General features: G+C 48.6%; 11 protein-coding genes across 11 annotated transcripts; 4 read left to right on the top strand and 7 right to left on the bottom strand.

Annotated features, from left to right (window-relative positions):
- The first annotated feature begins 84 nt into the window (after nucleotides 1–84).
- Nucleotides 85–1630, top strand: F4807DRAFT_309876 (EBP-domain-containing protein). Its single transcript, XM_047995033.1, has 5 exons — nucleotides 85–435; nucleotides 510–536; nucleotides 629–765; nucleotides 847–1081; nucleotides 1150–1630. The coding sequence occupies exons 1-5, from the start codon at nucleotides 186–188 to the stop codon at nucleotides 1281–1283; spliced, it is 783 nt and encodes a 260-aa protein (XP_047857575.1). The 5' UTR covers nucleotides 85–185; the 3' UTR covers nucleotides 1284–1630.
- F4807DRAFT_309873 (Pre-mRNA-splicing factor Cwf15/Cwc15) lies at nucleotides 1453–2724 on the bottom strand. Its single transcript, XM_047995032.1, has 4 exons — nucleotides 2591–2724; nucleotides 1994–2535; nucleotides 1863–1938; nucleotides 1453–1810 (listed from the first exon to the last, which is right to left on the bottom strand). The coding sequence occupies exons 1-4, from the start codon at nucleotides 2621–2623 to the stop codon at nucleotides 1757–1759; spliced, it is 705 nt and encodes a 234-aa protein (XP_047857576.1). The 5' UTR covers nucleotides 2624–2724; the 3' UTR covers nucleotides 1453–1756.
- Nucleotides 2725–2803: 79 nt separating this feature from the next.
- Nucleotides 2804–4009, top strand: F4807DRAFT_309910 (ribosomal protein S5 domain 2-like protein). Its single transcript, XM_047995034.1, has 2 exons — nucleotides 2804–3120; nucleotides 3182–4009. Exons 1-2 carry the CDS (start codon nucleotides 2957–2959, stop codon nucleotides 3897–3899), a joined length of 882 nt encoding a protein of 293 aa, XP_047857577.1. The 5' UTR covers nucleotides 2804–2956; the 3' UTR covers nucleotides 3900–4009.
- On the bottom strand, nucleotides 4010–5106 carry F4807DRAFT_309911 (P-loop containing nucleoside triphosphate hydrolase protein). The gene has a single exon (XM_047995035.1). The coding sequence runs from the start codon at nucleotides 4756–4758 to the stop codon at nucleotides 4120–4122; it is 639 nt and encodes a 212-aa protein (XP_047857578.1). The 5' UTR covers nucleotides 4759–5106; the 3' UTR covers nucleotides 4010–4119.
- A 41-nt stretch (nucleotides 5107–5147) lies between these two features.
- Nucleotides 5148–7498, top strand: F4807DRAFT_412750 (uncharacterized protein). The gene is made up of 3 exons (XM_047996805.1): nucleotides 5148–5614; nucleotides 5676–5942; nucleotides 6003–7498. The coding sequence occupies exons 1-3, from the start codon at nucleotides 5583–5585 to the stop codon at nucleotides 7348–7350; spliced, it is 1647 nt and encodes a 548-aa protein (XP_047857579.1). The 5' UTR covers nucleotides 5148–5582; the 3' UTR covers nucleotides 7351–7498.
- A 6339-nt stretch (nucleotides 7499–13837) lies between these two features.
- F4807DRAFT_309941 (Cas1p-domain-containing protein) lies at nucleotides 13838–16783 on the bottom strand. Its single transcript, XM_047995036.1, has 2 exons — nucleotides 16593–16783; nucleotides 13838–16522 (listed from the first exon to the last, which is right to left on the bottom strand). The coding sequence occupies exons 1-2, from the start codon at nucleotides 16678–16680 to the stop codon at nucleotides 14370–14372; spliced, it is 2241 nt and encodes a 746-aa protein (XP_047857580.1). The 5' UTR covers nucleotides 16681–16783; the 3' UTR covers nucleotides 13838–14369.
- A 1107-nt stretch (nucleotides 16784–17890) lies between these two features.
- F4807DRAFT_310000 (Alpha/Beta hydrolase protein) lies at nucleotides 17891–19894 on the bottom strand. Its single transcript, XM_047995037.1, has 2 exons — nucleotides 19195–19894; nucleotides 17891–19140 (listed from the first exon to the last, which is right to left on the bottom strand). Exons 1-2 carry the CDS (start codon nucleotides 19646–19648, stop codon nucleotides 17987–17989), a joined length of 1608 nt encoding a protein of 535 aa, XP_047857581.1. The 5' UTR covers nucleotides 19649–19894; the 3' UTR covers nucleotides 17891–17986.
- A 385-nt stretch (nucleotides 19895–20279) lies between these two features.
- Nucleotides 20280–22002, top strand: F4807DRAFT_412773 (UPF0023 family protein). The gene is made up of 2 exons (XM_047996806.1): nucleotides 20280–20615; nucleotides 20835–22002. The coding sequence occupies exons 1-2, from the start codon at nucleotides 20592–20594 to the stop codon at nucleotides 21738–21740; spliced, it is 930 nt and encodes a 309-aa protein (XP_047857582.1). The 5' UTR covers nucleotides 20280–20591; the 3' UTR covers nucleotides 21741–22002.
- Nucleotides 21926–22938, bottom strand: F4807DRAFT_412775 (ribosomal protein S13). The gene is made up of 3 exons (XM_047996807.1): nucleotides 22756–22938; nucleotides 22473–22603; nucleotides 21926–22410 (listed from the first exon to the last, which is right to left on the bottom strand). The coding sequence occupies exons 1-3, from the start codon at nucleotides 22792–22794 to the stop codon at nucleotides 22110–22112; spliced, it is 471 nt and encodes a 156-aa protein (XP_047857583.1). The 5' UTR covers nucleotides 22795–22938; the 3' UTR covers nucleotides 21926–22109.
- An 878-nt stretch (nucleotides 22939–23816) lies between these two features.
- F4807DRAFT_457149 (uncharacterized protein) lies at nucleotides 23817–24284 on the bottom strand (the record flags this gene model as incomplete). The annotated part of the gene is made up of 1 exon (XM_048000995.1): nucleotides 23817–24284. One exon carries the CDS (start codon nucleotides 24282–24284, stop codon nucleotides 23817–23819), a length of 468 nt encoding a protein of 155 aa, XP_047857584.1.
- A 777-nt stretch (nucleotides 24285–25061) lies between these two features.
- F4807DRAFT_310016 (uncharacterized protein) lies at nucleotides 25062–26584 on the bottom strand. Its single transcript, XM_047995038.1, has one exon. It carries the CDS (start codon nucleotides 26136–26138, stop codon nucleotides 25344–25346), a length of 795 nt encoding a protein of 264 aa, XP_047857585.1. The 5' UTR covers nucleotides 26139–26584; the 3' UTR covers nucleotides 25062–25343.
- Nucleotides 26585–26607: the final 23 nt, after the last annotated feature.

The raw sequence follows: 26607 nt of genomic DNA on the forward strand, positions 1-26607 counted from the left end.
CTAGTCGGTTTCGGAGCCGATCCCGCTTATTTACCCCCAGCGATTTTTCTAGGTGCTGTGGAAACGCCAAGACCGCCTAATCAACGACATCACCCCTTTTAGGAACTTTGTTTTGAATCACCACACCTTCATTCTTTAACGGCCGGATATTTCTAGTTCTGTCAATCTTTTAATCTGAGTTGATCATGAGCATGAAATGGTGGCCGTTTGGCGGCTACAAGGTCTCGTCTGAGGATATTGAGCCTTCGCACCCGTACTACCCCCTCGGCGTCTATATTCCAGCATACGCCCCGAATGAGTTTCCCGTCTATGTACTTCTGTCGGCCCTAGTTGGCATGCTAGGATTTGCCGTTTTAGGTGCTTCCGCCGTGGCATTGAAATTCAACCCGAAGTTGACTAGGTCTAACCTGGCAGTGTTCTGCTGGTTTGTGATGAGTGAGTAGCTCATCGAGCATACATGCTGATATAGTTGACCGCCCCTTTTTGACTAACTTGGACCCACTATTTAGATGGCTGTCTGCATTGCTTCTTTGAAGGTACGCCCGCAACTACTTACGCCTAATTATCTAAGTCTCTAGGTATATATATGGGCAATAGGGATTCATTAGCTAAATTAGTCGACTTTAAGGATATTTTGTAATAAACCACGACACCGTCGCCTCGTCACAGAATTTGTTCGCGCAACTATGGAAGGAGTACGCTTTGTCTGATTCGCGATACCTGACTTCCGATTGCTTCATGCTCAGCGTTGAGAGTATCACAGCAGTAAGTGGATCAGCTCTAATAGCAGGTCTTTTTCAACTTTCAATGTAAGGGAACTACGGACTAATCATGAACACACGATAGCTCGTCTGGGGACCTCTCTGCTTCGCTAACGCTGTATCCATCGTCCGAGGCAGTCCCTATCGGCATGTGCTCCGCATCATCATTTGCATGGCGCATATCTATGGTGTCGCGCTATACTATTCCACGAGCTTGTGCCAGGAATACATGACGGACCTGTCTCACAGTAGACCCGAGTTCCTATACTTTTGGGTCTACTATGTTGGGTTTAATTTACCTTGGGCCATCATCCCATCAAGTGAGTTATATTATGCACGGAAACCTCTCAGCGAAATAGATAAGTCGATGCTAATATTGTTTGGGTAGTCCTCATATACGATAGCACCAAGACTATTACCAAGGCAATAAGAACCTTAGACAGGGTAGACAGTACACTGAAAACACATCGGCAGAAACAGGATGGGAAAAGGGGGGCGATTGAGTCAAGAAAGACCAAGTAGCCGCATGATTATAGGCTACTAGTAGATTGTACGTGAGGGGGTTTTCTCTCCTATTCAGAGATCACTTCATACATACATTATAGTTCTCATGAGCTATTCGTCTAGTCTACTTATATTGGACAGACTAGAAAGTGCAACTTATTTCTATAGATTAGCTTCTTCATACTTGTGTAATGGATTTCATTAGGCAAGCCCATACAGAGACCACCGGCCTATCCGAACTCCTATACGAAGTAACCAATGAGCTATCATTAGCGTATATATGTGTGACTTTAAGAATGGCATCAGTAGTCTCACAACCTGACAAATAGAAAAAAGGTAGAGGTTCCTTCTTTTAATCCCTGGAGTCTTCTCTTGTCTGTTTCCTATCACCATAACTAGTCCGTGAAACACTTGACGAAGACGTCGGCAGTCCGAGTGCACATTCGGGGTATTATTTCTCGGCAGGCTAGCATCATTCTGTTATATACACCTCATCGCACGTACTTGTTCATAAACCGTTTGTGGAAGTCTGATCGTAGCATATCCTACTCATGTTGTCAGTATGGCCATACAGATATACAGAGATGGGAAACGTACGTTGATGAATTCCTTTTTCTTGTTCTTGTCTTCCGTTCCTCGTGCTTGATTCTTGAACACCACGTCGTCATCCCATCTGCAACATATCCATTAGCAAGATTCTAATGTTTTTCCGTCAAATTTCGACATACCTTCGTTTGGTGTTGAAGCTTGTGGGATTCATTAACGGATTACCCAGCGCAATCTCTCGTTCTCGTTCCTCTGCTTCGGCCGCAGCCTTGGCGCGTTCTTCTTCTTCGCGCTTCTGGGCTCGTTCTTGTCTGACTCTCTCGAGTTCACGTAGTAGCTCGGCTTCTTCGTCTTCCTCATCACTATCCTCGTCACTATCATCAACTTCCGACTCTTCATCTATGTCTCGGGTCTCCGCTAATACACGCTGGCGTTTCGCCTCTGGATCTTCACCTCCCTCATCATCGTCTGCTTGCGACGCTATTGGTAAGGGTCGCTTTGTGCCGGGGTTGGTGGTGGATTCAGAGTTATCGACGTCAGGAATATCGGCCAACTTGCCCTGCTTAGCGAAGTGGGCAGCCTCAGCGGCGAGAAGCTCGGCTCGTAGGTCGCGAGGTTCGTCGGCATCTCCTCCTTGGCCGGGTTGTCTGAACTTTAGCTTGGTGTGGGCGGGAAGGAGGCGTTGGTGATAGGCTGGCCCTCGAAGAGCTTCCTTTCCACGCGCCTATGCTTTTTATCAGTAAACACTTTAAAATCGCCGTAGAGGGTATCGAACTTACGGGATCGAAGGTAGGTCTATGCGCGGTAGTCATCTTTGATTGTTTGTCAACAAATGACTTGCTAGACCCTAAACGAAGATGTAAAAGTTAAGTCTGGGTTACCCGTAATATTTGATGGCCTCCAGGGCTGCGCCTGCACCGTCAAAGTTCTAGTGCACTGTGGTTGCCGTGTCGGGATTTTAGCGTGTAAAATGCCGATCTTGCAGGGGTTGCCCACTGACCGCCCGGCAGAAATCAACGGAATTTTGAAGCTATGGAACCTTAGGAAATGCGCAAACACCCCACTATCAACTACTACATCTGGGAAGAATAATGAAGTGAAATAAGAACAAATTTGATCTTGATTTCCTCTTTTTCTCTTCTATAATGCCTCGAGAGGCCGAGCCTTCACTCAATGAGCGCGCGTTCGTAGTGCAGGCACTACAAGAAGGCCTGCGCATCGACGGCCGCGCCTTTGATCAGTACCGAAAGCTCGAGCTCAAATTTGGTGACCAGTACGGAGTCGCAGATGTGACGTTAGGGAAAACAAGGTAAGCTAGGGGGTATATGATCATATAATTACATTATAGCCTTATTAATATTTATGATTAGAATACTTGCGAAAGTCTCCGCTGAAGTTACAGTACCTTACGTCGACCGACCATTTGATGGCGTCTTCACCATCACCACAGAACTGAGCCCTATGGCATCACCCGCATTCGAAGTTAACCGACCAACGGAGACGGAAATCCTACTTTCAAGATTGATCGAGAAGACGGTGCGCCGGTCTAACGCCTTGGACACCGAGTCATTGTGTCTCATTGCGGGTCAGAAGTGTTGGTCTATAAGAGTCGATCTGCACGTGCTCTCGCATGATGGCAATCTAATTGACGGATCCTGCTTTGCTGTCGTAGCAGCATTGCGCCACTTCAGAAAGCCGGATACGAGCATAGAAGGAGAGACTCTGACTGTGTACACACCCGCAGAACGAGAGCCCGTGCCACTTAGTTGGCTACATTCGCCGTTCTGCGTCACCTTCAGCTTCTACGGAGAAGAAGGGGAGATCGTGTTACTAGACGCAACTCTCCTGGAGGAGCAGCTGAAGGTATCTAGCTGTACCATCAGCCTCAACAAGCACGGGGAGATCTGTCAGATCGCGAAGTTGGGAGGAACGCCCGTTGAGGCGTCCACGCTGCTCCAGTGCACCAGCGTGGCCCTCAACAAGGTTAAGGAGTTCTCAACGTTATTAGATCAAAAGCTAGCCGCGGACTCCAAGCGGAGGGATAAAGGTGGACTTTTGGCGGAGTTGTCCGCCGAGAACGAGAGGTAGCAGATCATCCGTATGGATACTGCTTCCGTAGATAACCGAACAAAATAAAGATACCCATGCTTCAGAGGCCAGCCCTCTAGATAAATTTGAACCCATAAGTTCCAAAATCCTTGAACGCCTTGTCCATGACGCTGAATGCAAAACCAGGCCACCGGGCCCTCTCTAAACCAAACAACACGGGGTAATCTTGCAATGTCAAACTTCCTGACTTCCTGACTTCCTACCGCATTACCGGCGGCCTCGATTCTTTATTCCATTTGACCCTCGACCTCACCCACTCAACTGCTTCCCTCACGCCGGTACCCGTCAGAGCGCTCACAGGCAACACCCTCGAGTCGCGAATACTCGACGCCTTCTCGCCTTCGAACACTTTCTTGACCAGGCCCTCCTTTATGCGCACGACCTCGACGCAGTCCTCCCTATCCTGCTTGTTGGCCAGTATCAGCAGCGGCACGCCCTCGGTCTCTGAGTTCTGCAGCACGTCCTCGAGCACGAGGCGGCACTCCTCGAGGCGGCCGGAGCTGTCGTGCTCGAGGTTGCCGTCGCCGATGTCGGTGCTGTCGATGATGAAGACGATGGCGTGGCAGCTGGCGTAGTAGCTCTGCCACAGCTTGCGCAGGCTCAGCTGGCCGCCGACGTCCCAGATCTTGACGTACATGTCCGGCAGCGTCAGCGTCGACACGTTCTGGCCCACCGTCGGCACCGTCTTCAGCTTCGGGTCCGGGTGCTCGGGCAGGAAGAGCGCCTTGGCCTGCTCGTGGAACGTCGTCTTGCCGGCATTGTCGAGGCCCAGGAGGATGACCGAGTATTCCTCTTTCCGTCGCGCGAGGAGGTACAGCGATTTGGCTAGATGGTACATCGTTTCTCCCTGGGAAAATGTATCTAGGTATTGTATCGGGAGGTATTTTTGCGAATTCGGGGTAGATAGGGATGTTGACTCGAGCCGATAAGGAATGCTGAGGTGATGTTTTAGATTGAGCTGACCAATGAAGAAGCTTCTGTTTCGAGCGCCAACGACCGGCTGTTTCCAAACCTATTAGTAGCACGGTCCGTAATGTCGAAAATCCGCTATCCGCCTGACACTAATCCCAGACAGGAAAAGTGGCATTTTTGCTTCGACTGCCGGGAAATTATGTTTAATCTGGTAGTCATGCAGAAAACGAACATATTAAATTATGCATAATCTAAAACTTTCTATCACATCGAGGACGATAATTCACATATCGTACATATTTCATAGAAATTCATCACATCTGTACCTATCAAGGCCCCAAGTATTTGTGACGAAGGAAAAGAAAAAGAATTCAAGTGCACATAGAAATGAAAATATACTTGGATACACGCATATACTTCAACGTGGGGTAGGTACATGTAAGTCGTCCCTTCTTTATGGCATTTTGTACCTGTAGTCAAAGACATGGCGTCATAAGAATACCCAATCAGCTGGTATTGGCTTCCCCAGTTTCCCGCCACGCGGCAACGACCCGACGCAAATATGCATTCCTACCCTTGTAATCACAACTTGAAATCATCACCTGAGATCACTTACTTAACCTACCTACATAATACATACTTTTACTGCCAAAGTATGGAATCGTGCTTATCATAATGGTATAAACGGTTCGAGCATTACTATCTTGTATTTGTTCGCTTGGATCTTCCCAAACAGTATCATAGCCCAAGATGGCACCGATACCCCTTCAACACCCAGTGAGGTAAGTCTTCCTAACCCTACTTTCTCAACGATGAAGACTAGTTTAATAACACCATCCACAGCTTCATTTCACTGGCTACAGTTGGCATCCGTCTTATATCAACCGTCTACTTGATATATGCCGTCGGTGTTAGCCTTTATACGTCATATAAGTCATTAGGCCCGGCCCAAGACACACGATCTCGTCTTGCGCAACGTAAGAGATTAGTCCCGGTCTTTCTCGGACTTTCTATTACAGCTCTATTCCTGGCCACATATACTTCTATAAACTCAGCTGTCCTGTCGTATCGAACATGGGCATATGAGCACGGTCTCGACCAACCGGAACGGTATGGATTACCCCTTACTAACTCCCCATTTTGAATTATGAAAGGCTAATATCATGCCAGCTTTATCCCCGAAGAAACGCTTTTCCCAGAACCGGTGAACTCAAGCATACTGGACCCAGTCTATATAGCTCATTGGTTGAGTGATACTTCACCTTACTTCGACAATCTCGAAATTGTTGCCGAGAAGGCTCGCCGCTTTTGGTGGGGTCAACAGATCGATCTTGCCACCATAGCATTCAGTTTTCTATTGTCAATCGAAGGACGACGACGAAATGTTCCACTGACTGCGGCCTTTCTCGCCCTGGCGCATCTCGTCAGCCTATCCTTCGCCCAGAACCTATTTTTCCTTGTTCTTCTCCTAACTCCAGCACCCCTGTCACAAGGAAAGGAGAGCTATGGATTACCAGTGGTGCCTTCAAGCTTGATTCAGATCCGTGACAAATACTTCCCACCCAAGCCAAAGAATTGGTATCTGAATCCTCTTGCATTCGGATCGGCTTTGGCTCTCAACTACTCATCAACGTTTTTACTCCCTTTAGCCGCCGAAACACCATCATTCGCGAATGTAGTATTCTTCACTCGTGCCTCAACTTTCTTACCCCTGATCCTACCAGAGATTGCTCCAACAAGCTGGGGCACCATCCACACACATCCACATGACGCATATCGTCCACTCACAACGATATATCGAACCGTTTCTTTCATGTCCTTCGTATACCATTTCAAGGTTGCCATCGCAGGGATCATCACAAGTATCCCAAATTCACATCATCATCGACACAGTGTTTTCTTCACATGGGACACGGAGGAACGCACCAACTGGGAACGTAGTAGTACAGCAGTAGGCAAGGTGCTGGGCTCCATATATGACCATCCTGCCGTGATGGCTGTTGGATGGGACGTCTTGATCTGTGTATTCAGTCTAGGCCTCTGGGCTGCTGTCCGAGCTACAAACACCCAACATATTATTTACTCGACATATCTCAACTACGGCTTCAAGCACAAATTTGAGTACCCCGTTGAGGACAACAAGGAACCAGGTACACCAGTTAAAGCTGATCCTGAGCTTTCCGAAGAAGTCACGCCAGAACACCCAATGACTCTAAGGCACCCAAGAAGATCGACCAAGTCAAGAGTGGGAAGTGCTGCGAGCTCGTCCGCACACAGTGAGGAAGGAGGCAGAACCCCTGGGAAGAGGCGAGGACGGCCGAAGAAAACCAAGCAACCTGAGGAAGAGAAACCATATGAGCCTGCTCCATCAGAGGCTCGAGACATAGTGGAGGGAGATGTTTTGCCAGCTAGTGAACCGGATTGGGAGTCGGCCGCTCTAACTTGGGGTATAGCCGCCTTTTCCGGACTTGGTTCAGCTACAGCTGGTGTCTTCGGAGCAGAATGCGTCTCCAGATAAAGGAATCAAGTAGGAAGCGGGTTTGCCGGGTCTAATAATTTAGGACATGAAACACGACTTGAAAGGATAGCAAGGCTAGCGGACTATACATATGCTTTACAACTTAATAGCAAAATCCCCAGTGTAGTAATTCATATAATCCAGCGAATATTATTCTTGGTGATGTCCTCGTGCTGTTTGGGGCTAGCTCTATCACGTAGAACGTTCCTATACTCTGTATTGCCACTATGCCGTCAGGTGGGAATACCACAGATTGATTGTTTACTTCCTCGCACACTTAATAGAGATGACTTATTTCAGTTGATGCTGGTTAGGTAGTATCTATCTATATTGGGGAGAACTATTATGTGCCACATAAGGTCCCTACTAAGCAGTGTTGTCAAAGGGTATAAGATAATAAAGGGACGTGTACCAAATCATGAAAACAACTCTTGCCTAGTAGGTACCTAGAACATCATCATGACTATGTACTAAAGTTTCGCTCGAAATAGAACACTATATATAGCCCGTGCGTATCTTTAGAACAGGATATCTCGCAGCTATTGGGTACATATCCGTAGAACTAGATATAAACCTTCTCAGTGTGACGTGACTCTTATATAATTCTATGACGACGAGCAATTATATGCACGGACTGCTCCGTCGTCTGCCAGTTCAATCAGGCACTTACCTAGCACTTACCTGCTCACCTTCGACCAACTGGGAACAAGACCAGGAAGTGACTCGTCTGTATTCTCCATGTAATGGGCATTATCGTCAGTTGACACGGCCACACGGCCCCCTGAGGGACGTGCACCTTCTACATCCCAAGTATCAACGGACCTTTGGACGCTTCAACTGCTGGCTGCCACCAGGGCACTCGCCTGTTTAGGATATTCGTGGGTCTCCTATCCCTTATTTGTACGTATACCTATGGCAACTTCCTTCTCTATCAGATATTTTACCTAAGCCTAGAACCACTTTCGTCACTCATACTGTTCTCATTACTGATTCTTTTCCTTCCCTCCATCCGCACGGAAACCTATTTATACCTGGGTCCCCATTCACGATTCTTTCTTCCTCCCTTCAACCTTTTTCTCAAGCGCAATCCCAACCCAACCTCCATCGTCTACTACTCGGTCGTTAATGCACATAATCCTCTAGCCTTCCTTCTTACCATCAAACAAGACGAAGATTCCATCGTTCATCATCCAACACTACTCATCATATGTAGGCAAGTTACCATTAAACTTCTTTCTTTTCCTTATTAACCAGACCGATTTACCTTTCCACCTTACAATACATTTTTCTTTCCACCTTCTCATCGCCACCTTCGCCGTTGTCATTGTTGTTTTTGACCTTAACCTCGTCCCCGTCCCTGCTAGTGAGCGAACCAGCCCAGGGTGCAAACGCCCACACACACACAAAACAAACAACCTGCCTTCCATAAACAAGATGTACGCATATACATACTCCAATCATACCATTCCTCGTTCATGTTATACTTTGTCCCTGCCATACATCACCCATCATTACTTCATATCATTGTTTTGTCCATCACAAATTCATCCATCACCACCTCGTCCACTATTACTTCACACATTATCACTCCATCCGCACAACAGTACATCTACACTCACAGCCTATCCAAGGTAAACACCCATACATACCTCATCCATCCCATGCTTCGTCTATAGCTTGCCTCGTCCATACCTTGACCTATTTTTTACCATCACCCCTCTACATCATACTTCATCCATACCATACCCCAACCATCCATATTAACTTACTACCCGTCCACTGTTTTCTTACTATAAGAACAACTATCAATATGAATTTGTTACTAATAAGACTTAGTCTACGTTTGCCTTGTCATAGCACACGCGGGTTCAACCACCACAATCCTCACATACGTCGTGAACTCAATCAGACCCCTCACTACCGTAAGTTGAAAAACATCACAAGGCAGCATGTTCGTTTATCACTAATAATTAAAAAGGCGAACAAACCTTAGAGGACTGTTGTATTGCGGTAAAATAACCTTCAAAGGGAATCATTGACGAGACAACCCCCCTACCCCACTGACCCTTGAACGACCGATCTGGGTGCCTGTTTATCTTGTCATGAGAACTTCCAGTGTATGTCTAATTTCTTAGCAATCATTACTTGGTATCATTTCTAACAATAGGTGGACATAAACAGTCAAAGATCTTGAGGTAAATAGCCGCACCAGGAACATATCGACGGCAACAATCACAATAAAGACGCTGGCCATATCTTCGACCCATCATGCATTATCGGCCTCCGAGCTTACTTCTTACCATCCGTTACAATATTCTTACTCCTTACCGACTTAGCAGGAGCATCTCTTCGCCATCGATTTCTTCTTCGGGGTCGTCATCCTCGTCGAGTGTTGCGTTACAAACCTAAGATAGTCCTATCTAAGGTAAACGTTAACGTATACGCCCTTCAGACGTTAATAGGCTCATCATATTCACCCCAAGAATCTTCTACCAATAATAACTCTTAACTCCCTTTTGTCCGACAAAAGGACTCAAGGTGAATAATAAGCTAGCTGGCCTAATGTCAGCTAGCATTAAATTAAGTAAGTAGAACACTGTCCCCGATCTGGAGGTCGTCTTAACTAACGAAAATTTAGATACTGCTGGAGTAAGCTGTCCGTCATACTGCTACTTAACGGAACTGCTTCCCACTTAGACAGCAGCCAATCCATGCATCCTCCTCTGCCGGAAACAGCTCTAGAGGAGGATAGCATGAGAAGGGGTAGATGGCCCCTGGGATGTCCGGGCGAAAGATCGCCGGATTCATTCATTATATGAGGCGCGGTACAATTAAGCCATGTACTCGGGAATAGCGGGCGCGGGTCCGCTCGACTGGTTCATACGTGTGCGTGTTACCACGCAGCACGGAACCAGCAGCTCATCCATTGGGTTGTCCCTGTAAAGCCCAAGTTTCCACTAACATAAGGGAAGGGCACTGGGACATTCCCTAATGGATGGGCCGGGGCACCTAGAACAGCCCTGGCCTCCACGGCTTTGATCTAACCCTCTTCCAATGAAAGCCTAGAAGATAACCTTCTGGATGCTATTATCCTTAACTTGGGAGTTGGGAAGAGACATTACAGACATTCAAGAACTGTCTCTCCCCTCTAAACGCTCTCAAGCAATCTAAGCATGGGAAACCCGGGGGTTCGGCCTGCAAGGGTTTCCTTGATAATCAAACCCTGTGCTAGCTACTTGGGCGCGCGAGAAGCCAGCGGGAGTACCTCGCCACCCTTCTAGAGCTGGAGCACGGCACTGCAGTTGCCAATACAGAGACCTCGCCCCTCTTAAGCAAGGTCGAGCAACAACAAGATGCTTGTGGCGGACTGTCTCTCTAAAATGCCGAAACCCATTATCAAGGGTTGGAGACCTGAACAGCCGCCTAAGGAGGGGGAATGCGACCCCAGAGGCAGCATCCAGCAGCTATATTTCAATAAACCCACTCATAAGGGGCCTTGAAATGCGTCCCTGGAGTTTCGGTCCTAAGGAGAGAGACTTCGCACCTACCTCCGCTGGGTTGGGGCTTAATCAAGCCGCAACTCCAAGCTCACTCCGGGTGCTGTCCCTTTAATATCCCAAATCTAATAAGAGTGGGAAAACCACTCCCAAGTGGATACCAGGACGCCCGGCCGAGCTGAAGGACGTCCGCGCGTGCTCGACGGACACCTTATGTCCCGGTCGTAACGAGGGACTTACCGTCCTTCTCGACCCGTCTATTCCCCGAGTCTAAAGAAATAATAATTAATATCTCCTACGTTCTCCACCAGGGAGGCTTGCTCCATGAAGCACCACTACGACAGGAGAAGCTCGGAGTCTTGTGAGTCATCCAAGGCTCCGAGCCTTCCTCGTCGATCCGCACGACAATTCCGTGGGGAACGGCGAAAGGATGATACGCACACCGGCTGGAGAGTATAAACTCTTCAGTTACCTATACGAGATCTTCCTATGGGAAGCAATGGGGGAAGAGTGACTCTCCCCTTACTGCTTCCCTGCTCGTCTAGCGCCATACATGGCGGTTCTCATGTCGTGGCATGGCACTTCCACTCGAGGTTCACCTTGTTCTGTAACATCGTCCTAAAGGGAAAATATAACGTGGATAACTTATGGGTTAGGCATGACTGCCAAGAAGATCATGCCTTCCCCAAGGGACGTTTTCGGCCGGAGACCCGGGCTGTCTCTGTAAAGCCCCTAAGCCCGCTAATGGGCAGGGCATCCAGAGCGCCCCGGTATAAAGGGAGCGACAACTCTCTGTACATCTCCGCGCCCAATGGCGGCCTTAACGGCAGAGCGGGCGTACCCCGAAATCGAGGCGGCAGCAGTATTATCTCATCCTCACTCCTCCTCCATGGGGTTGCCCCTGTAAAGCCCCTAATCCCACTTCCCTAAGGGAAGGGCGCTGAGAGAGCCCCACGCGGGAGAGGGTGTCCCGTTCGGCACACTTCGGGTCGCGTGAGTACAAGTCCATACCACGGGCCTTTCCGAATGGCCCTTACGAGTGTCATGTGCCGGTCCAAGGGGCGTGCGCACTGCGGACGCAGACTGGTAATAAGCGATTGTGCATCCGATCTACGGTGGTACCTGCTTAACTGCAGTCCCTCGTAGTGGTTGTCTTCGTACAGCACCCGATATCTCGAGGCCAAGGAGCGGTGCAAGAAGACAACGCCGAACAAGGGGGGAGGGAGGGAGCACCCCTGAGGCACTAAGTTATATATATTATGCCCATCACACCCGCATCCCCAGGATTCTCCCTTGGGTATCCTCCTGGGGGAACGGGGACATAAGCTAACGGGGATGACCCTTCAATGAGGGGGTCCCTGGGGCGAACCATCCCAACGATAAACTCCGCACCAAATAAGCGGGCTAGGGGAAGTTGAGGATAAATAATGGTAAACATAAATTGTTGCCAAACTCTATTTCCTCAAGATACTCTGCTTTAAAGGTAGAGTATCATTAATCATAAGCCTCGGTCGGGGAGGCGGAGTTTGAGTAACCCACGAACTCCGCGGGATCCTCCCCGACGCTGACCCTAAGTGTCGGGGTGCTCCCTTTCCTGCTCCCAACACACTAATATTCGCTCCCACATCTCGAAGGGAGCGCGGTGCCCGGGCGTCCCGTCCTACTAAGTCCCGAGCCCACTAAGGGCCGGGCCCATGAAGGCATACCCAAGGGACAGGGGGAAGGCAGAGATTTCAAACTGAGATCTAAGTAACACTGTCGTCGTCAAAAACCACCAGGCTACTGGATGACTCGTGGTTGTGCGATGTATGTACAAGCATAATCACGAGTCGTTCGGTGGCCACAGCCGCGCCACAGCGAAAACGAAGGAACAGCGTAAGAGGCGTTCCAGACGTAAATGGACCCCTAGACCGCTTCCTCGCGAAGAGGGCCTTCGGTTCAGGACCATCCCTGATCAATGAGGTTGATCAGAAGGGGCGAGCCGCGCACTCCCGCGTACTTGCTACATTGCATGTACGAAAACTAGGAGTACCTTGAGAATCTCGGGCCCTATATTGCGTCAACAGATTCGCCGTTCACACGCGCGCGAAAGATACATATCGCGATATATTAACGATCAGAACGCTGCAGTACAGGTCGTCAACTGTACTTACCTCTCACGAGGGACGACCAACCAAAATAATACTTACAACCTTAATTACCTACTTATTACTGTAATGCATTACCCATGTCATACCAACGCTGATCTGGCCTTCCTTCCACGGAGGGGCGGGCAGGGGAGGAGTACTCGACTCCCACTCCTGCCGACTTCCCCGCCAGGTCCTCAGGACGCACTGTGCCGCTACAGAAGCGCCAGCGCGCAGGGTCGTTGGGCGAGTTTAACCCGTCAACACCATCACACGATCCTGGCCATAACCGATTCAACTCGTAAGAGGTGGAACAACCTTCTCACCTCCTAATTCACCTCCTAATCAACGGCGCCCAGGGTACTGTCTAACGATGGTATCCTGGGCCCCAGATTCCATTGAACGTCCCGACCACGCCACCACGAATTATCATTGGTGGCATGGGACAATTATTCTGGTCCTCCCTTCCTCTTCCACTTCCGGTGGAATACTCCGCGATAAACCGCAGAAAGTTGTTGTCTCGGTGGAATGGGTTAGGCAAGACTTTGTCGTAAATAACAATACTTGCTAGAGGGAGCAATTATCTATTATAGTTCCTCACCACCCGCGTATCAACAGCCTGCCCACCCCGTCCCGCTCCGGGGGTTGCAGTTGCCGAGCAGATACATCGGAGGAGGAGCGCGGGTCCGCTCCCGATTCGTAAAAGCCTGGCGGCTTGCTGGGGTAGAAACGAAACTTGTCTAGAGTTATTACAAAATTGATTGACTTTCTCTATTTTGGTGTTAGTTAAATAGGTGTGGAGGACAGAGTGTATTATAGTCAGCTCAATATTTACCCGCTCTCTCTTTCAATTGTTATCTTGACTGTGACTTGGCATTTCGATCCTAAGAAGTATCAAATAGGTCAATGAGTTGACGATGAGTAGGTATGAATGCACATTAATTCATGATGACACCCTCCTACCTCTGTAATAATATGAAGCAGTTCGAAGGAAACTCGTCAACAAGGTGCACCAACAAAAATTCTCAGTTTCTAATGAAAAAGGGATCGTCATAACATACCTCGCTAATAAACGCTTATCTAACCGCAACGACGCTTCCGTTCCTCACCCCCAAACCAATCAACCCATCCCATCCTAATCCCAAGCAGCAAAGTGCAGCTACCTACCTCAGTGAGTGATGATCACAGCCGCAAAACAAGCAGCGCCGACCCAGCTCAGCCCGTACAAGATCGGATAAAACCACCTCTCGCGCATATTGTACACCCACATATGCCAGACCAAAAAGAACATCCAGCCCCTCGATAAATTGCGCGCGAGGAAGTCCGTGGCCCAATGCGCCGTCATGGCGAGGCCGACAAACGCCACGGTGAACAGCACAGCCTCGAGACGCCGTCCCTACACGTCGTCCCAGAGCCCGAACGTGTGCTTCGCCGTCGCGTTGGCCGCGAGCCAGACGTGGTACTGCAGCACGTACGTCTCGAGCGACATCTGGCCCAGCAGCGCCGGCAGCCGGAGGTACACGTGCCTCAGCCTGGGGATCGAGCTGCGGAGGACGATGAAGGAGAGGATCGGGATGAAGGATATGAAGGGGTGGATCTTGTTGTAGTTCGCTTTCTTGTGTAGCGTGTGCTGGATGAAGTAGAAGAAGTTCATGATGTTCGCGGTGCAGACGATGGTCACGAGCCTTCGATCTAGAGGGCGTCTGCCGTTGTCGGTGGGGAGAATGGGGCGCGATCGGGCTTTGTGGACGAGCGCCCCTACGATTACCCCGACGAAGATGATGTACCGGTCTAGTTGTAGCCTGAAGCGCATTTCCCTGGCGTTCCAGTTTACGTTGAGATAAACGTGTGAGAGCCTAGCGGCAGATTCGAGGACTCCGTGTTTTGATATGAATATAGCGGTCATCATAGCTGTCGCTATCACTTTCGCGATCAACCAAGGCAGTTCATTGTTGTATCCTCGGAAGAAGCGGAGCATTGCGTATAAAACGAGGTACCAGAATGTGATGACTGGGGCGAAATAGTACAAGCTATAGTCGGTGTCCATGGCATACGGTAAGAGAGCACTTAGCAGGTTTAAGCGAAATAGGATAGCTGAGACACGCCTAAAAGAGTAATCATTTGTCCTGAGGAAGTATAGCGTGTGGCCGTACGCAGTAAGGAAGAAGTAGCCGGATATGAATACTCGAATGATCTTGTACACCCATAGCGCCTGAGATGCGTAGTGGTAATGGTAGAGTAGAATGAACCCCTGCATCAACCCTTTGATTTCAAGGCAATGTTCCCTCGATAGATAGCCTGGGCCATAGCCTGGTGGATCCGGATTGCGTTCTTGCCTGAGCCTTGCCACCGATCTTTCTGGCAAGTCTGTTGGCTTGGGAATTCTTTTCATCGAGAAGATGCTGACCACCAGCCATAAAAGGCACATGACAATGAACTCAACAGGTTCATAGTGACGTTCCAGTTTGCCGAAAAAGGTAGTCCTGTCACAGTAATAAGCCCATAAGCCGATAGCGACAATAACTTTGGCCGCGTTGATAATCTCATGTTCAATCAGGGACACGCCCACGGTAAGTTCGATGACAATCGAAGCAAGTCCTATGAATGCCGCTATCTCCCACGCCAAATTAAAAATTTTGTTCCGATAATTAGAAATACAGCAGGTACCCTTGAAAGTGCGGATATGGCTACTGAGGGCGTTACAATGCGCATTAATGGCGATGTCAAGCTTGTGTGCCGCTATGCTGTCTGAAACATGTAATCCGTCCGTGGTGAAGTCATTCCCCGAGCCGACTGACAATTTATTATACACCCAAGGTATATGCGATGACTGGTTTTGCGAGAGGCCTGAAAGGTAGTCGTTCATCTTCCTGATTCGTGATGCCGTGATGGTTTCGTGTCGGCTAGGAGACAGATGTTCATACTCCGGAACCTGAACGGGAGCTAGCAAAACGTGGTTGGCAAGATCACCAGGTCCGAAATCAAAACCCCAACGCATGTTTTCTTCGAACGCGTCCGATATGTATGGCTTAATGCGATTGATTCCGCGTTTGAATATGTCTAGATAATCATCCCCGCCGTATCGAGCGGCCCAGAGTCCTGGTGCACCTACGAGGATCAGAGCAGGAGACTCGTCGTCTTCCTTCCTGATTGTGAACTCATTTGGGGGTGTAGGCGAAGTGTGGAAATTTTTCAATGTCTTCTCTAGTTTGCTGGAATTCAGCCAGGGGTCCCAGATGAAGTCGAGTTTTACGCCTTTGCCCTCGAATGATACACTTTGATGCTCCCGTTCCAAGTCGGTTGAATTCCCGATCGCAACCCTCATTTGGCGCAGTTCGAGTCTTTTCGCGGCAGCCCAGAAGACCTGACGAATAGTAGAGTCTCCCACGAAAACAGCCTTTCGGGTTTTTAAGCAAGTACGGAGAGCATCTCTTGGATATTCGCCCATTCGACAGTTCTTGGGTTCCCACTTCATAGGGCCGTCTGAAGCCGCAGGTGACCACGCACCGTCGTGCAAGAGGGCCCGGCATCGGTACGGATCTTGTTGACCTATTCAATCATTAGAGTGAATATAGTTTCAAGTGATACCATCTCAAAGTCTCGCTGGTTAGCCTCATACCAAATTGGGACTGATGTTGTTGCTGAAGCAAGAAAACCCCGATTAACGTAAAGGCTATGGTAAGCCTAACCCAGGCTTGCTCCAACATGACGAATTGAAAAATGTCCCAACTCGAGATGCTGAAAATTGGATAGAGATAGGAAATGAAAATAACGAAAGAATGAAGTATGGAGATTCATGTTTCTCGTAAGAACGCCGAGATACCGTAGATTTTTCATCGTCTCCATGTTCGGTACTCAGGCAATTGCAACCTAGACAAGCAGTTCCTAATCCAACAAAATTACAATAGGGAAGCTAAGAGCTCCTGTTAATTAGAAGGTTTGCGTATTGCAACCAGAGAAACACGAGTTGATAACTCAGTTGGGCTTGCCTAGAAAACTTGGAAGTATATAGTTCTTTCTTGATGCTCCCGTTTGCTTGGCTGTGTTCTAATGTTCCTTCTTGCCATGTGAGAACTGGAACATCCACAACTAAGATGTAGAATGCGAAACTACTCATATAAGTATTTGACGGTATGTTATTTCATGATTTGTTTGAGAGATGTGAATTAATTTTCTTTTGCTACTAGAGGGGTCGTAGCTGATGAGTTCGGAGCGGAGGTTAGGGGGTGGCTAGTACCTAACCGATAGCTGTGGCTGGTGCCAAGCGCCACATACGACAAGTTGCATAGCACCCACTTTTCACGCAGATTTCTTCTCACTTCCCAGTTCTCAATTTCTTCTACCCAGTATCATTTTCTTGCTGAAGAAGCAAAGTCAACTCAACCAAGACATGCTCAATTACTATTAATTGCCATTGCCTTGAAGTTGTTCACTCTCGATACGGAGACTTGGCTGATTCCAATTTCCACACATCATTGAGCAAGTACAGAAAGGTAACATAGCATCTATGTACCATTATTGCGCCCTGGAAAGTCGTCCACATGGTGATAGTAAGTGTTTTTAAAAGAAAGCGTCAAGATGATTTCGTCTTTTGCCATGCTCGGTCAGGCTCGATATTCCACGTCTGATCTTGAGCCGGATACCTCTGTCGAGTGTATGAGACAAGACCGAACTTTGCAACGATCTTTGAGTACGGGACCTCCTGGCAATCCGCATCGAGGCTCTCGTAATTTATCTGTTGTAACATCTCATGGCTACGATTTTCAACTAGGTAGTTTCACACTGGTTCGTATCCCATTATCAATAGACATTTCAAAATGAATTTTGCTCTCGAACTCGTATATTGGTGAACTGTCTCATGTTCGGTCGAATTTATCGAACCCCAATCGTTCTACGGTCAAAACCCTTTCATTAATACTCCGTTAAACAAATGCAATCTAACATATTGTTCGCCGTAACCTAATCATTGTGTTTCGTAATACAATAATCACACATGACTTAAATCATCATCCTTCAAGCATACCATTCACCTCCAAGCCATCTGTTGAACAGGTCCAAAGAACCCTCAGGTTGGTTGAATGGAACCATGTGGCCTGCCTGGTAGATACGTGCGAAGGTGAAGTTGCCGCTGCTCTTGACCTCTCCGTACTTGTCAGAGCCGGTTGAGAGATCCTTCATATCGGCAGCGTTGAAGCCCTTCTTGCCAGACCACTCAAGCGCCTCCGACCAAGCCTTGTTGCCAAGCCAGTTGCAGATGTAGTCGGCATCACCAGCGTAGATAAGGACAGGGATCTGCTTGATGATGTCAGGGACAAGGCGGTGGAACGGCTTAGACCAATCACCCTGGAACAAAAAGTTCCTGTTGATGTCAGTGTTGCAGCTCTCGTAGTTTTGCACCTCGGCGCCGACGGCCTTGATGACCTTGTCCTGGTTCAGGTACTGGCTGATCCAGGCAGTCTCGGTGTAGCAAAGGTTCTCCTGGTCCTGGCACTTCTCACGGATATCGTAGACATTATATCCAGTGCGCTGGAAGGGACCAATCATGGCATTGTTACAGTAAATGGCGCTAGGAACGCAAGACCAAACGCTCTCAGAGTCGTAGCAGCTCGAGATCAGAGATTGGCAACGGGGAAGAGCATTGTCCATCGACTGACACTCGCTCTCGTCAAGCACTGCCTTGTAGCCACCTTCACCACAGGCCATGGGGCGGTACTCGGCATATTGAGTGTAAGGGTCGGTCAAGCCGTTACCGATGGCAATGCTTTGTAGGTTGATGTTGCGGTTCTTATGCGACAAGATCTCGGAGGCGAAAACGGGGATGTAGTGGCCAGCATATGATTCACCAGCGATGTGGAATGGCTGCTCACTGTATTCGGGGAAGTTGTGGAAGAACAAGGTCAAGAGGGCGTAGATGTCCTTGCTTGCGGCGACGGTGTTGTAGACGGGGTTGCTACTGTATGAGTAGCCGGTGTTGACGGGTTGGTCAATGAAGATAACAGACGCGTTGCTGTTCCACGAGTAGTCGTTGTACTTGAGCGAGCCATCCTTATTGACGCTGGACGGTCCAAGTTCCATGAAGAGACCCATCATGGAAGAGCAACCTGGGCCGCCGTTCAACCATAGTACGACGGGGTCGGTCTTGGGGTTGTTTCGAGATTCAAAGAACCCTATAGATATCATTAGTTGATGAGGTTTTTAGAGCTTCGAGTCAAACAACTTACAGTAGAACAGGTGCTTGTCATTAGCTTCGTCATCAAGGTATCCGCTGAACTGCTTCACCTTGTCTACGCCGAGTTCGGAAGGGTCGACATTCTTCGCTCGGAGGTTGTAGGCCTCAAGAGAACCATCGACCTTTCGGTGCTTGACACCATCCGTCTCAACCCACATGCTTTGGACATCGGCACCCTTGACGACATGGTCCCATTCCTTGTCCGGGCGGCGAGAATGAGGCTTGGGGTAGGAGATAAGGTTAGAGGCCTTTTCGTAGAAGCCAGGGACCAGGAGGCTCATTTCATCCCAGAGTCCCTTAGCAGCAGCTGGCATCTCCCCAAAGGCACTGCCGATGTGGTCGAAGGGCTTCTTGACAGCATCGCCGATGCCACCAAGGACCTTCTGTTCTTGCGCAAAGGCAGCCGAACTGGCGCCTAGCAGCAGGGCGGAGCTAGCTACTCTCATGGTGGTAGCAAGCGAGTTATCAACGAACTACCAGAATTGACGATGACTATGATGGCGATGGTGATGATGATGGACGGTTTGGGGAAAGAAAAGATTGGATGGAAGAGTTGAGAGTGAAGGTTGTTGACGATGGGTTGATACAAATAACAATGAGCAAGAAGGGAAGATCGGGGGAAGCTCCAAGCACTGGAGATATGGATGGGCGATGAAACGGGACGGGGAAGGAGAACCCGACTGGTCAGTGGCTGCCAATGACCAGTCAATGGCCAGCCAACCACTAGCATTTTGGTGCCTTGGTTAAGTTCCCCCTTATTGCTTACAGGGGAGGTTTCCCACCTGTTGAGCAGGGAGGCGGGACCCACTTATGCTAGTAAGTAACTTGCTCGCCCTGCCTTCAATGCAATACGTAGATTACGACAGCTGGGTTTACCTACGCCCAGACGTTATCGAGCTTCGTGTCGCGTGATAGACCGAGGGGTACATCGCGATAAGCGTCATCGGTCACGATTAGTGTACACTAACCTATAACGAGTAGGTATGCCTTGCCTATGATTCAGATTAATAAATAGATACGGACCATTTGTACCGATGCTTTCATGAATCTGCTATTATTGAGATTACATATACTGCTGAGCTGTTCCTGCGTCCTAAGTGCCTTGTCTAAGACTCGGGGAAGCTTGTTATGTGCTGGCTCGTGATCCACGGATGCGTCAATATGTCGGTAAGGTTAGGTACCTGCCTAAGTACTGCCGACTTCTAAGGTTCTGGTTCCACTAGCCCAGAGCAAGCCCAGAGCAACCTTATTTCTGGTTCGTTCTGGAGAAACTACGGTTTTATGAATTTTTCCAGCTAGGATATGCATGTTCCTTTATGACATCTGACTGTGTGCACGCTTAGTAAAATAACTCAACCATCTACAACTCTATAATCGCAAGAAGACAAGATGTCGCGACAAATAAACCAACCTGGTAAGGAGCACTGCACAGTGGAGTTTTAGATCACGAGGAGTTCCTGTTTTCAAATGTCTCTCATCCCCTTGCAGGTCGCACATGCTAATATATCGCAGTATGTAATTAAACCCCACCGTCCCCGTTTGCGTCTCCCCGCGTTTCCTATGCCGATCCAGATTCTTGACAGTTGAGAGGAACTGTGCGCTTGGCTACGAGAAGGCTGACTTTATTATCAGTCTAATCAAATCAAGCTTACCAATGTTTCGCTTGTGCGCTTAAAGAAGGGGAAGAAGCGTTTCGAGATCGCCTGTTACAAGAACAAAGTGTTAGAATGGCGATCAGGCATCGAGACCGACCTCGACGAGGTTCTACAGATCCCCAACGTCTTCCTCAATGTCTCAAAAGGACAGACAGCGCCCTCCGCAGAGCTTGCAAAAGCGTTCGGCAAGGATAAGCCTCTAAACGATATCATCCTCGAAATCCTGAATAAAGGCGAGCTGCAAGTGGGCGAGAAAGAGCGCGCGGCGCAACTAGACAGAGTACACAACGAAGTCGTTAGCATCGTAGCTAGCAAGCTAGTAGATCCTCGGACGAAGAGAGTTTACACCACTGGCATGATCGAGAAGGCCTTGGATATGTTGAGTTCTCAGGCGCATCATCAGCAAGGAGATAAGAAGGGCACAGAGACAGGCAGTGGCGTGGGAACACCGGCAACAGGCGATGACGCGGAAGCGAAGCCAAGAACAAAGGAGCACAATTGGACTGGTGTGGTTACGACGAAGAGTGCGAAGAGTCAGGCCCTTGAAGCTATGAAGGCCCTGATTGCGCACCAACCTATCCCTGTTACTAGAGCGCGGATGAGGCTTAGAATTACGTGCTCCACGAACGTTCTGAAGCAAGCAGTGAAAGCACCAAAAGGTGGTGATACGGATGGAGAACAAAAGACACCTGGTACGGTCAAGGACAAGATCCTAAGTTATGTTGAACAGGTAGAAACCCAAGACGTCCTGGGATCAGAGTGGGAGGTAGTTGGGTTTGTCGAGCCTGGCGCTTTCAAAGGTTTATCCGACTTCGTAGGCAACGAAACCAAAGGCCAAGGACGAGTCGAGGTCCTCGATATGGCAGTAACCCATGAAGATTAGAGAACCCAGTTTAGCAGCCATGATTTATGAACTCGGATATCCAAAATGATTTAGTAGCATGGCACCGGTATAGGCTTGATATGGCATAGAGGAAAAATAAAAAGGGAGCATGCGGCAGAGTTGCAATTACTGCAGCTGAATATCACGCATGCCTCATCACATGTTCATTCCGAATCAATTTGAAGTGTTGGTCACAACGATGTCTCTTTGCTATTTAGAGTACACCTATGACTTGCCGAGTCCGAAAAATCCCCAAGTGCAATGTAATTCAGTAAACGTCGATGCAGTAATTTCAGTCCAGCCTTCACGCCTGTCCATCCGCAATGAATGTTCTGAACCAATGAAACCATGCCTCCACCAGTAAATTTTTTAACCACCCTTCTTCTTGGAGACACCGACGGTCCGGCCGCGACGACCAGTCGTCTTGGTGTGCTGGCCACGAACACGTAGACCCCAGTAATGTCGGAGACCACGGTGAGCACGAATCTTCTTTAGGCGCTCAAGGTCGTCACGTAGCTTGGAGTCAACACCGTTTGCTAGGACCTGGTAGCTCTTGCCATCGGCGATATCGCGCTGTCGGTTGAGGAACCATGCGGGGATCTTGTACTGGGTAGGGTTCTGGAGGATAGTGACGATACGCTCAAGCTCTTCGGAGGTAAGTTCACCAGCGCTATTCAGTAACCTATTAGCCTTCATCCCGTTCTTTCTATTAGACTGGCGAGAAATCCGTACCGCTTGTTGAGGTCGACATCGGCCTTCTTGCAGACCAAGTTGGAGTATCGTCGACCAACACCCTTGATTCGGGTCATGGCGTACATAACCTTCTCCTTGCCATCGACGTTCGTGTTTAGGAGACGCAAGATCTATTGATTTTAGTTAGTAAGGATGTCCATAGATATCAAGTCACAGATCATTAATGCAGAGTCGATGAAGGCTCGCAAATTAATGCGACTCCCGGTCGAGATAGACGACGATCAAGGCGAGGCGCGTAAAATAAATTGAGGGATTCACTTACGAACTGGAAGTTCGTCTTCTCTCCTGAGACGAGCGACATGATGGGCAACTGTGTTGTTGAGTTGCTACCTGGATGTCGTTTGTCGTTAGAATTGTAGTGAGAAGAATGCGAAAGAGAAGATTTGAAGATTTAATTTTGGTAGGCTCGCTTAGTGAATTAGGGTACAGGCCGAAAAAGGTGCGGGCACCCTAAAAACCAAGCCCCACTGTTTATCGGATTTTCTGAGGGCCGGTTTTACGCAGCAGAGCGCAGGGCACAGACCACTTTAGGATCAAAAGTCTAGTAGCTTAAAGATACAAATTTTCTCGTCGTTAGCTTTTTCTTAGAAATCTTTCATTTTCTTATTGAAGCCGACATTTTTGCCATTCTTCTTGACCTGGTTCAATACACTCTCCGTACGGAAAGATGGTCAAAACGAACTACAGGATTTAAGTACATGGGGATTTGGACTTGCCAGCACCGCCCCGGACTATCAATTCAGCAGTAGCATCAAAGACTCGCATCTACCTGTTGCTAACGGAATTGGAGATCAATACCACCAAATCTCTAGGTGTCAACCTGTCAACTTGGACTGGTGAGGCTCTTCAGGATCAGAATGTATGTTATAATTCGAGTATCCTTATACCTGGACTTTGTAGTAAGTATCAAGCATTGTAAGGGATTGGAAACATGCAACCTCAGCGGTTTATCAAGATGATGTCCAGTGATATTCATCATTGATACATTAAGTAGGTACCAATACGACGTTTGGCCAGTGATGAACGATCTTACACAGTCTATGAGGATCACTCCAATGAGTTATCAATTTACACTGAAAATTCTGAGGCCTTTATTGCTTAGGTATTACTATTCAACACGCTCGAGTGTTGGTCCCAAGGATTAATAAGATGATCTTTTCCCAACCCGCTAATGAATATGCCGCCCTATTCCGTGTATTTGCCGTCAAACGCCAATCAACGAAGTGAACTCCCAAGGTATCATATTACATTCATCCAGTCGTATCCCGCTGAATTCAAGGGCCTCAAAATACCGCAAGAGGCCCAATGACACGCACCCGCTAGCTATTTCTCCGATTCTTCTCGGGGGTCTTCTCGAGTTGGCTGGCGAGCTAAGCTGGTATCGAACCGAGGATGCGTCTCCGTCGGAGCATAATGGGACATATGGCCACGGTCGACACTATTATTCCTCGAAGCGTTGGGGCTAATGCCACTCGCGATGCTTCTACTGCTGCGGCTCGATTTCCTCTTCCCAAAGTTCCATTCGAAAGCGTTCAGTATCTTCTGATGTTCCAAGTTTTGTTGGTTGAATGGCCTGTTTAGATGGGCCAGCTCGTCACGGTCAACTGACTTTTTGGATTTATGTGACATAAAACCTCCGGTAAAGGTCCGTAGCAAACGAGATGGGCTCTTGGTCGACTCCTGAGCTTCGTTGTCGGTAGGTGTTGTTGTGCCGTTCGTCGTTCTGTTAGTACCAGAGCTTGCTGTAGACTGTTTTCTGCTAGTCGGGAACGTCCATCTACCCAATGCCATGGTGACACAATAACGGCTTTAATGCTCTAGTTGCTAAATCTTGGCAAGTGTAACGATTGGAAGCTCGCGGTTCGTTTCGAAATATAAGGGTATCGTTTTCAGGATCGCGGCGGTGTTGAGCGATTATAGCCTCGAAGGGCAAAGAGTACAAGACTTCAAAATCATCGACGGGAGTTGAAGTTGCTATGAGTGAATAACAGCATCCGATAGTTCGGTACTCTTTTCGCTTATTTAGCTCAGGTATCAGTTATAAGTGGCGCAATGGTGGTTGCACCCATCATCAATCACATTATCTCACATTGTCACATTACTTACGATGGGGCTATATACGCATATCTAGTGTCGATATTCGCGGGGTCGCCGGGGTCTACGGGGTCTAAGGTCTCCCAAATCTGCGAAACCCCATGCTCTTACGACGTCATCCTGCCGACAAAGAAAACGGCCGAGACCACCACACACATCGGTGGCTGTACTAAGGATTTGATAGGTTCGTAGCCCCAACTTGGAGTTTACAAATACAATGTCACGGGCAGGTCTGGAATGTCCCATGAACTTAATACGTTCATATCATTTCCATTTTCAGCAATGACGACGGCAACTTGAATATGTACATATAGTCCTTTGTGCTACCTCAAGCTCATGGTTGTGTATTCCATTGTTCTCGGGACTTGTGTATGTCTAAGTACTTAGGTAATATTTAGATTTTGCTTGATGGTGGCAAACACTACACGCGGCCCAAGAAGCCAAGCTTGGTTAGCTCCCGAGGTCCTAGATAGACCCGACGTACCTAGGCAGTGACAGATATTGGAGATTAGCATTATTCTTTAGGTACTAGATACCTGTCTGTTTAAATCATTGAATATCTAGATACGTTGATAGGGAATAACATTATGTAAGTCTTAGAGGTTACCTAAGATGTTGGTTCGTGGGAGCCATGGATATCGTGCGCTATTTAGGTATCATCATACTAGAGTGTTTATAGACATAAGCACATTCGGATATCCCATCATCAACCAATCCCCAACCCCAACCCGCCATGCATGAACCCTCATACCATCCTTATAGCCTCTCTCTTGTTGGACGCGGATCGACGATATTCCCCTGGTTATCCACCTCCATAACACATAAAATCAACGTGTCCTTCAACGAGGGAAGCCGATATTCGTGGTTGACCTCCTGATAATCTCTACTCGCCGCCATTGCCGCGAAGTGAGAGACAGACGGATAATGAACGAAGGCGAACTCGTCCCACCCGTCGTCTCCCGCTGGACCGCCCGCTATTCTCCCAACCAGCTTGACCTTCCCGCCGTGTCTGGAGCCGACGTTTGCGGTAAACGCGTCTCCATACTTCTTGTATAGGTCCTTCATTCCGGGCTTGAACGCAAGTAGGTTCAACATGGAAACGGGACGGTCCCTAACTTCGGTCGGCAGTGCCCCGATCCACTCGCATAACTCGAGGCTCGTCTCCAGGTTTTGTGAGGAATTTGACGGTTCGATGTCGTGCGGCTCTGGCGGTGAGACGGAACCGGGCGGCGGGTAGAGTAGCTTTGAATTTCCGGCCGCGTAACCCGCCAGCGCTTTGGACGAGACTCCACAGGATGCGCTCCAGATGCCGTCGATATCCAGTTGTGCCTCGTGAGGGATTGGGTCGGACTCCTCCAGGATCAAAAAGAGGTCCCAGCGGATGTTGCGGCCGATCAGATGGCCAACAGATATTTGCGTAGGGAGAATCATCCAACGAACGGCCCGTGCCTGGACGATAGGCTTGATGCCATTCCAGCGGAGCTTGCCCAGGAATAGGGCTGGCGAGACGTCGTCCCGGAGGGAAATGAGGTGTATATTGCACAAAACCATCTTCTTTTTTCGATTATGTCCTCTTTCTGGCTCTCTACCTAGGTAAAATCGGTCAGCTGTTTACGGCGACAGGTCAGTGTTCTTCAAGGTTATTACTGATAGCCGATAACAGCCCAAGACAACACTCCACATTTTCAGGAAGATATTGGATTGGCCGAGGTAGTCCGAAAGGAGTAAAAGTGTTCCACTTGAGCTCTCCAGTTTTGTGGATCCAACATCATCAGGTCTAATTTTGTCCAGGGAAATGTTCATCCGACCACATGGGAAGAGCGTCCGGAGAAGTGACACTACTACCCTACTACCTAGCCAACCCTGCCAACCTTGCCTGCCTTGCTTAAGACAAGCTTTGGAACCCGTCAAGTTTCAAACATCAGACGCGGAAGGAGACCAGGGTTTAAATGTTCGCATGCTCGCAGGATCGGTAGGTAACACAAAAGTAAGATCCAGATCATTGGGCAGGAACATTGAA

Source organism: Annulohypoxylon truncatum (genome assembly GCF_022578515.1).
Source record: "Annulohypoxylon truncatum strain CBS 140777 unplaced genomic scaffold F4807scaffold_5, whole genome shotgun sequence".
Classification (NCBI taxonomy): domain Eukaryota; kingdom Fungi; phylum Ascomycota; class Sordariomycetes; order Xylariales; family Hypoxylaceae; genus Annulohypoxylon; species Annulohypoxylon truncatum.

Bases quoted from the DNA above. Each gene is read 5' to 3' on its own strand.
- F4807DRAFT_309911 (XM_047995035.1), bottom strand. From the start codon at position 4,758: ATGTACCATCTAGCCAAATCGCTGTACCTCCTCGCGCGACGGAAAGAG.
- F4807DRAFT_412750 (XM_047996805.1), top strand. From the start codon at position 5,583: ATGGCACCGATACCCCTTCAACACCCAGTGAG. The intron at 5,615-5,675 runs GTAAGTCTTCCT...CACCATCCACAG, and splicing joins CCCCTTCAACACCCAGTGAG to CTTCATTTCACTGGCTACAG. The intron at 5,943-6,002 runs GTATGGATTACC...ATATCATGCCAG, and splicing joins GGTCTCGACCAACCGGAACG to CTTTATCCCCGAAGAAACGC.
- F4807DRAFT_412773 (XM_047996806.1), top strand. From the start codon at position 20,592: ATGTCGCGACAAATAAACCAACCT. The intron at 20,616-20,834 runs GGTAAGGAGCAC...CTTTATTATCAG, and splicing joins CGCGACAAATAAACCAACCT to TCTAATCAAATCAAGCTTAC.
- F4807DRAFT_309873 (XM_047995032.1), bottom strand. From the start codon at position 2,623: ATGACTACCGCGCATAGACCTACCTTCGATCCC. The intron at 2,536-2,590 runs GTAAGTTCGATA...TAAAAAGCATAG, and splicing joins ATAGACCTACCTTCGATCCC to GCGCGTGGAAAGGAAGCTCT. The intron at 1,811-1,862 runs GTACGTTTCCCA...CAACATGAGTAG, and splicing joins AGAAAAAGGAATTCATCAAC to GATATGCTACGATCAGACTT.
- F4807DRAFT_310000 (XM_047995037.1), bottom strand. From the start codon at position 19,648: ATGAGAGTAGCTAGCTCCGCCCTGCTGCTAGGCGCCAGTTCGGCTGCC. The intron at 19,141-19,194 runs GTAAGTTGTTTG...TGATATCTATAG, and splicing joins TGACAAGCACCTGTTCTACT to GGTTCTTTGAATCTCGAAAC.
- F4807DRAFT_309941 (XM_047995036.1), bottom strand. From the start codon at position 16,680: ATGTTGGAGCAAGCCTGGGTTAGGCTTACCATAGCCTTTACGTTAATC. The intron at 16,523-16,592 runs GTATGAGGCTAA...ATGATTGAATAG, and splicing joins ACAACATCAGTCCCAATTTG to GTCAACAAGATCCGTACCGA.
- F4807DRAFT_309910 (XM_047995034.1), top strand. From the start codon at position 2,957: ATGCCTCGAGAGGCCGAGCCTTCACTCAATGAGCGCGCGTTCGTAGTG. The intron at 3,121-3,181 runs GTAAGCTAGGGG...ATTTATGATTAG, and splicing joins GTGACGTTAGGGAAAACAAG to AATACTTGCGAAAGTCTCCG.
- F4807DRAFT_309876 (XM_047995033.1), top strand. From the start codon at position 186: ATGAGCATGAAATGGTGGCCGTTTGGCGGCTACAAGGTCTCGTCTGAG. The intron at 436-509 runs GTGAGTAGCTCA...CCCACTATTTAG, and splicing joins GTTCTGCTGGTTTGTGATGA to ATGGCTGTCTGCATTGCTTC. The intron at 537-628 runs GTACGCCCGCAA...GTCGACTTTAAG, and splicing joins TCTGCATTGCTTCTTTGAAG to GATATTTTGTAATAAACCAC.
- F4807DRAFT_310016 (XM_047995038.1), bottom strand. From the start codon at position 26,138: ATGGTTTTGTGCAATATACACCTCATTTCCCTCCGGGACGACGTCTCG.
- F4807DRAFT_412775 (XM_047996807.1), bottom strand. From the start codon at position 22,794: ATGTCGCTCGTCTCAGGAGAGAAGACGAACTTCCAGTTC. The intron at 22,604-22,755 runs GTAAGTGAATCC...TAAAATCAATAG, and splicing joins AGAAGACGAACTTCCAGTTC to ATCTTGCGTCTCCTAAACAC. The intron at 22,411-22,472 runs GTACGGATTTCT...GTTACTGAATAG, and splicing joins GATGTCGACCTCAACAAGCG to CGCTGGTGAACTTACCTCCG.